The 8,488-nt window shown below is 38.9% G+C and overlaps 1 protein-coding gene across 1 annotated transcript; it reads left to right on the forward strand.

Annotated features, from left to right (window-relative positions):
- Positions 1-30: 30 nt before the first annotated feature.
- LOC6568463 (FAM172 family protein homolog CG10038) lies at positions 31-2,255 on the forward strand. Its single transcript, XM_001994541.2, has 5 exons — positions 31-90; positions 156-250; positions 322-625; positions 977-1,235; positions 1,292-2,255. Exons 2-5 carry the CDS (start codon positions 175-177, stop codon positions 1,583-1,585), a joined length of 933 nt encoding a protein of 310 aa, XP_001994577.2. The 5' UTR covers positions 31-90; positions 156-174; the 3' UTR covers positions 1,586-2,255.
- Positions 2,256-8,488: the final 6,233 nt, after the last annotated feature.

Genomic DNA, 8,488 nt, shown 5'->3' on the forward strand with positions numbered 1-8,488 from the left:
TATTTATTGGCAAAGTATCGATGCTACTTGCGCTTGTACTCTAATCAGCCGGCATTAAACAATTGGATTGGATTGGGTTTTCTCTGCTATGTAAGTGAAGCTGAGCAATAAATGTTCAAAATGTGGACACGCTTTAAACAATTATTAAATCTCAGATTAGAAGAAGACGAGATAATGGAAGAGGTCACCGCCAGCACCTGCGACGAAGCAATTGCACGCCTGCGGGAATTCGGCTATGCATTCAATGATTGTGAGTTGCGTACCTATTCACAGTTTTACTTAGCCATATTTTATATACATGTGTACCACCCTATCGTTTAGCTGGGCAACTGCGCAAAATAGATGCAGCAAGCGGCGAGCCTGGTGATCAGCCTTTCGAGTTCAACATAAGCACGAATAGACGCGAAAATGAGGAGCACTACGAGAAGCTCGCTAATCAGCTAAAAGAAATCATCTACGAACTCGTAGAAAAGCAAGGCCTGAAAAGAACCCATATACCATTCGACGCACCTATTGATCGCTCCACATTCGTCTTCACACAACCACAGCCGCTTTCAAAGTCGAAAAAGCTGCTCATTCTTATACACGGCAGTGGCTACGTACTCGCCGGCCAATGGGCAAGAAGGTTTGTCTCCACACCAGGAGATCATCATTTGTAGAATCAGAATTAGTTAGATGAGTACATCATTTAGATGTCATAAATGAATACACTTACAACTTAACTTTCAACCGATTGTAGTTATGGCAGCAATATGATATAATGGTCCGATCCGATCAACTGCACTCTATATATTGCCTTTAGTAAGAAGACGGATAGATGTCATATGCTCCTGCATATTACAACTAATTTAAAAAATGAGTTCTTTTTTCGTACAGGTCTTTTTTTTCATAATTTCATAAGTTTTGAGTAGTTCTTAAGTGAAATTTGATTACATTCCCAAGCGCATAAGATTGATATTGTCACAACTACTTTCAGATTGATTATAAATAATTCGCTGGATCATGGCACACAGCTGCCTTATATAAAACGCGCACAGATGACGGGTTACGAAATACTCGTGACGAACACCAACGACACCTTTCGCATCATAAACGGAAAGCGTAAGACTATCAAGGAGGTGGACACCTCGATGAAACATGCGGCTTATGTATTTCAAAATATTATTGTGCCCTCCAATCCAGAAAGTGTGGCAATAGTGGCACATAGCTTTGGCGGCTCAATAGCAAGTGCCATGGTAAGTAGAAACAGTAACCAGTTTGATATTCTACTAATACTCGGATTATATTGCAGTCGCAAATGTTTATGGATTTCTTCAAGGAAAAAGTATTTGCTATTGCCTTAACAGACGGAACCGTGGATCATCCGCCAGCCAACTGTAAGGAATACTTTCTGGAGGTTACCCGCAATTGGCTATCAAGCAGAGAGCCGCTCGGTAAAGATCTAACCAATGGGGATAAGGAACATAATATTACCTGTGTATCTGCTGGACATCCAGAGCACGAGTGGACTTCCTACTCAGCTATAGATTCCGTCTTTAATTTCATTGACAAAAAGTACGAGGAGCGGATGAAAGGCAGACAGTAAAAACTAGCCACTCATTTCATATTTTGTCGGATGCTGCGAATATTGTCATTTTCGTATAATATTTGGCACTGATCCCTTTTCTCTAACAACCCACACAAACTATCGATTTGCAATGCATAAATCAAACGGCCCAACGACAAACTCCCACAAAACCACTTCGATATGTCAAAAACACTCACATCAAGGCCATTTAATTTGATTTTCGGCACTTTGGCACATTCCAAGTGAGTTAATCAACTTGATGGCTGATGTATCGTTCTCGATAAAACAAAACAAAAGTGACTCACATGTCTAGTCAACAAAAAAGCAGTAAAAAAAAGAAAAAAACGACCACAAACTATACAGCAAACGTCCCCTTAAGTCGCTTGTTTGATAAGAATGGCATTTGACTGCGTTGGGGTTGCTCAACAAAAACAACCTCGGCTTGTTTGGCTCCGGTGCCGTATTTTCCCAACTCCCCATAGACACATATACACATGACTCAAGTGACCACATCGTTTAACAAAGTCCACCATAAAAAGAAGTGTCCCCTGTGCATTTCTTCCCTGCTTAATGATTAGAAACCACGTTGCACACCCGTATTTGAGCCACATATAAGCATTTATAAAATATTTGAATGGTTCTTAATAAAATTCAAGCGTTGGCTTCTATTTTCTTATGTTTATAATTATTTAATTGAAATCTATATTTTTATATGGAGTTGAGAAAATAACCTTTTACTATGTTCCACGAAATAATTAATTAACGTAATTTATATTATGCTTACAAAATTATTATATGATAATGGGAAAGCTGAAATAATAAAAATTAAAAAATAGCTAAAAAACTGTAAATGAACAAAGAGATCAGAAAGTATTGCAGTAAGCTGACAATTATGGGTTCTATTTAAGCAGACTCACCTTGCAAGGAAATAAATTTAACTAGTCGCCGCAGACGTTTATCTTTAGCCTTAAGACCGAACTTAATACCCACAAAGCAGAAACTGGCAATGCGTGTTAGAGAAAGAGAGAGAGAGAGAGATAGAGAGAGAGGAAGAATGGAAGAGTGGCTGCGGATGTTTAGTGTGAGAGAGAAAGCTGCAGATGACAGCAGGCAGTTGGTTGTTGGGTCTGGTGTGTGTGGTTGTGGGTGGAACCGTTAGCAACCGGCAACCATACAACAGACGCCCCCGCACAACTGTCTCCCTGCGCCCTACGCCTCCTTCTCCGCCACCATCCGCGCCAGCACCGTTTGGCTGGTATACATTATCGCTGTCATGGCCGCAGTCATGGCTTCTGCTCCACCTTAGACATTGTATATGTATGCGGAGTCGACATCGTTCACTTCGTTGTCTGTCGTCCTATGGCAGCCAGCTATCTACACTTTGACTCACCCGCACCCTACACACACACACACACAGACACCCCTTAGATGTGAGGTTAGACGAGGATAGCATTAGTTTAGTCGGAGTGCGAGAGTTCGTGTATCCTTCGGGTGCTCTACGCTGACGGAGGTTTGTGTGAGTTCAGGAATGGGTCATGCGCCTGAAGCATGTACATATCTCACGCACACATATACAATAGCTTCCTTTATACTTCCGTATATACGTATATATGTAAATATACTATATGGTGGCAGCAAATACGCAAGTAAATAAAAAACAAAAGGCACAGTTTTAGTTTAAATTAAGGCGACGAATACTTGCCTAAGAAAAGGTTTTGCCTGCTAACAATAGCTGCCAATTACTTAAAATAATCATTCTTGTTCTTATGGTTATTTGATAAGATCTTAAAGCAGCTTCATGCATACATGTTTGGAACGTTCTCCCGCAAAGGACTCGCCACTGGCATTAGGATTGGAGATTGGGTATAACCCTTTCGGGTGTTGATTTCAAACAGCCCACTATTTGGAAGCTCGTTTATTGCAGGCTTGCAGAAAGATTTTCATTTTAGATTGTTTTTTTTTTCTTTCTCATTTTTTACTTATGCGTAGCTTAAGATGCCAATTTGATTTGCCTGCAGCTGGTTTACTTCGAAAGATAAAGATACTTTCTGTATGCCATATTTCAACTTATGGGCTTATGATATTGATTACCAAGTGGAGCTTAAAGTAGTTTTGGATAATAATTTGAGTTATGGATCAAGGTTAGCTTTTGGGCGCAATGGCGTTAAAATTTCTTCAAGATATTGGTATAAAATGTTTTATATTTTTATCCTCTTCTCTGGCTGATTAGGTTGTACTGTGAAATATATTTTTAAGAGCATTAATTTTCATATGAAGCATATCCCTAATGCCTAATGAATATCATAATAAATCAAAAACTCACAACTCTCTATAGGAAATGTAATTTTAAATAAAAGAAGAAAAAAAAAATAAAAAAAAATACAAGTCCCGCCGCAATATAGGTTGTTATTGTGCCTGGACTTTATTGCTTGAAAAGTTCAAGCGATGTCATTCAAAAAGTCATAAATAATAATGTTTTCCAATAAATGTTCACATATGAGCGCGCACGCACTTGACTACCCCCCACAGGAGGTGGCTGGCAGCAAGCAGACCAATTGAACCCGTGCCACCCACCAGCCACAAGTGGAAGGATCTCCTTGTGTGGAGTGACCGTTGTTGAACCTCAGCCTGTGGCATTTCGGCTAAAAGGGCGCCCAACTGTGCTTCATAACTTACAAGGTCATTTTTACAAAGAACCATTAAGAATTTTTATCCTTCTTTTTTTTGAGGCCTTCACTCTCATTTTTCTCTTATTTTTTTGTTGATAATTTAATGCTCATGTGTGACGAATTTTTATGGCTGACAAATGATTGATGCGTTTTCTGCCATTTCCTGTAAATATCATTAAAATCGCTTGTTTCTGTTTAAAGCGACAACTTGTTATTAAAGACAATTTGTTAGACCTAAGCTATTAGCGGGGTAGTTGAACAATAGCCTCAACTTTGATTGCTGTGAGAGTGAGAGAGAGAGAGAGAGAGAGAGAGATAGAGCTAAAGTGTGCTGAAATGCAAGTTTAACGTAAAAATAATATCAAATAAGATTAGATAGCATTGTGTCGTCTTCAAGCAGTGTTCTCACTTAGTTTGGGGTTCAAGGAAAACAAGCAATTTTACAAATTGCACAATTTGCACCCCTTTGCTTAGGAGAAGCTCACAGGCACAGTGGGGCAAAGCTACTACTTTTGTTAATCTTCAAAACAAACCGAATTTCTGACAGAACAATATGTATCTATAAGAATTCAGCCTTGTATGCCCGAATTGTTTCATAATATTTTCTATGCGCTTGTCCCACTGTTCGTGGCATTTTAAAATTCAAACGCTGCCCCGCACAAAGCCACACAAATCACAGCAAATACAATAACAAAAGGGAACCCTCCGGCATTCGCCGGAACGTAAATGTTGTACAATGTTAAACTTATTTGCGGTTTATGTCCTTGTTGCTACAGTTGGTCTTGTTGGTGGGCGGCTGAGGCGACAAAAAGGACCTCGAAAGCCAATAAAACGATTTTTTCCAAAGCGGACTACTATCTATCTGCGAGTATCTATGAATTGTAAATGCTGGGAAAAAAGGACTATTGAAGTGGCCGCCGCGACCACTGACAGCTTGCGGTCCTTCGCGATATAAGATAATAGTATCATCAACACCAGCACCAGCACCACAACACACCACACCACACCCTTCGGCACCCTGTCCTCCGGGGCAACGCCTTGAAAAGGACATTCTCTGAGCATACATTTATTGTAGGCGTTGCCGAGGGTGGGCGCTGCCAACGGCTTCAGCCTTGGCCACAGTATTGGGCATTCAAGTTCGAGTTGGGCTTCGGATTTAGTGGGTGTCAAGCAATAACAACGCGCCTTGGATTCATGATAACAACTGATTCTGCTTCGAGCTCGAGCTAATTTGCATGGATACCCCAAAAGACAGGAAATTATGCGACTGCTTTAAGCTTTTAAAGTTCCCGTTTCGGGGGCAAAATTCACAAATTCTGCACGCACATTTAAAAAACATTTAAAAAACCATTAAATTTTTTCTTCCTTTTTTTTTGTTGTTTTGTTTTGCATCACACCCAATTTTTTATTTGTTTTATGTACGCTTCCACCACAAATTTGTGTTGCCTTTTGTGCGCTGTGGGCTTAACAAAGGGTAGAATAAAATAATAACACAAAAGTAAAGTGCCGTTGGATGTATATTTGATACTATATTCATTTACGATCAGCTCTGGTTTTTTATGCTTGTTAGTTTAACTAGATCATCGAGGTTTTCTGCACATTTGATAACAACCCAATTATAAGCACCAAAGTCTCGCGTTATATATGACTCATAATATAAGTACGAGTGCTGGGTACAGAGTATCTGTGAGTCGCACACTCACAGCTCGAGTGCTTTTTTCTTTTTTTTCGCCATTTTTTTCTGCTATTTGCGGTTCTCTCTAATCTTTGCGCCATTTATTTACACTTGATTAACACACGACTGACATTTGTTTGACTTTTTTGTGTGCGCTTGTGAGAAATTAAAATGCGAGTTGAGCGACAAAAATATAAACTCACGACTCCTGTGGCGGGTTTTTTTTTTGTTGCGGCTGCTGCTGTTGCGGCTTTTTGACTTTGCCCTTTTTTTTCTTCTTATTTTGCCACAAAAATTATTCATTTGTAGAAAATCGTGAGGACGCTGATGCTGCTTTCGGTGGTGCTGTTTGGCCCTGGCTCTGCCCCTGGCCGCAGGCCAAACTGATTAATAAACCAAACGTCAAATGCGCACAATGGGCACGCATCATCGTGGCCACCCCCCATGGAACCCATAGACGAAATCAGAGTCGTAGCTGGAGCAGCTGTCATCTGTATGTCATATTCAAATGCCAGAGGGCAGGGAGCGGGGAGTGGACCATGTACCATAGTCACATCCTGTTCCTGTGCCAGCTTCCAGCAAGTGCCAAGTAGGCCTAGTCTAGCTTTGTTGTCAACTTGACTCTTGAATAGATTTCGCATGTTTCTTTCTTTCGAGGGCGTTGGCCATTGTCAACTGTGACTGCTGCTGGGTCACAGTTGGTTGCCATTTGGCCAGCAAATTATTTGCATATTAAAAATAACACAGAAAAAGAAAAATATTAAGAAAAAATAACAAATATGTATCTTTGAGAAATATATGCTTGAAATACTAAAGAAAATATTGTTCTGCAATAAATGTTTAAGCGTATTTCTTAGAGATTTAAGCTAAAGTAAGTTTTATTTCAAATTAACTTTTTAATTCCAAACATTTTGAAGATAAGTATTTGATTTTTAGTATGGGCTCTTCTCGCGCTTAACAATCTGAATTTGGTTTGTACTCTGCAAAAAATGACCCTAGGGTATTATAATACCATGTGATTTATAAACATTAAGATTTATATGATTGCGCATGTCAGGCGCACACACGCCCACATACTCAAGGCGCACATAAAAATGATAAACAAACAACAAAAAATGCTCCACTATAATATTATTTTGATTTTTTTTGTTCATGCTCAGTTAATGGCACTTCTAATGGTTTTATTTATGGAGTGTTTAGTATTTCGCCCATTTGAAACAATATAAAACACGCTGCCATACTCAAGCATTCTGATATGAGGGGCAGTTTCTCGGGATACTTATAAATGCCCAGCAGCTAAACCAATCCATATCGAATCTCTCTGACTTACATTGGCCATGCTAGGTTTGTTTTTTTTTTCTTTTTTTATTTATTAGGGGAGTTGGTCATACAATGTGAATCATCAATCAACTTCATTGTGGATATGTACAACTAAAAGTTGAGCGCATCTTTAATTTTTGGTAAAAATATTATGCAAGATAATAGTAATATTAAAATATCAGAATATATAACTTAATAAATTGTTCAATACTTCTCTACATTTGCAAACTAAAAACCTCTTTCCCTGTAAAGTTATTTTGTGTTGGACAAATATTGCTCAATTTTCAAATTCAATTTGTCACTCATAAATTTCACGCTGTATTAAAATAAATTTGTGACAATTGAAAAATTCAAGTGGTTGCCATTCAGCAAAATAGAGAAAAAATACCTTCTACAATGTGTCGAAAACGTTGCAAAATTTATGGCAAAAATTTCGTTACCCAGAGGGGAAAAGAGTGCTGGGCGATGGGAGGATTATTTGGTTTGGTCTGTCAAACTTAAGCGGCGGCCTCTGCACCGGCACATGACTTGCATGTCAATGGGCATGGCAAACTAAAAGGCCCAGGGCGGGGCGGATACACCCCATCCAAAAAGAAAAGAAACAAATTTTTTGTAGGAGGTTGTGTTTTGGGACTCACACAATGTCGCGATAAATTTGCACAAGTTGGCAAAAATGTCGCTCGTCTGTGCAAATTGTAAACTTCTGTTTCGGTTTATATAGTATATGCTGTGAAATGTCCGGCGGGCGGGGAAAGCGTGTCCACATAAATAACAAAATTTAAGGACAAAATATCAATATCCACTTTGCGGTATGCCAACTGCATGCGAATGAGTCTCTGACAGCAGACTGGCAACATCTTGGTTCTAAGAAAGAACAAAAGAGAGAAAGAGAGAGAGAGAGAGAGTGGGAGAGAGAGAGAGAGAGAGAGAGCAAGTAAAAATATTTTGAATTTTAAATGAAATTCTATTTCTTACTTTTGTTTTGCAAAATTTCAATTCGCTGCAAGCGACATATTGCGCAGCTAGTTTTCCTCTTTCCTTGCTTTCTATTTTCTTGCTGAATTTTCCGCATGACAATTGCAGTGCGAATATTCGAAATGAAAAGGGGGTACAGTATATGAGATCTAAAATAGTTGAAAGTAATTTTAAGCCTTACTTAACTTTAAGCGAATACTTTTAGTAACATTACTGAAATGTTATAATTGTGTAAGAAAGACCCTTGACTAAAGTTGAATTTAAATATAACATATATTTAAT

This window comes from Drosophila grimshawi, unplaced genomic scaffold, assembly GCF_018153295.1.
Source record: "Drosophila grimshawi isolate 15287-2541.00 unplaced genomic scaffold, ASM1815329v1 contig_311, whole genome shotgun sequence".
NCBI lineage: Eukaryota > Metazoa > Arthropoda > Insecta > Diptera > Drosophilidae > Drosophila > Drosophila grimshawi.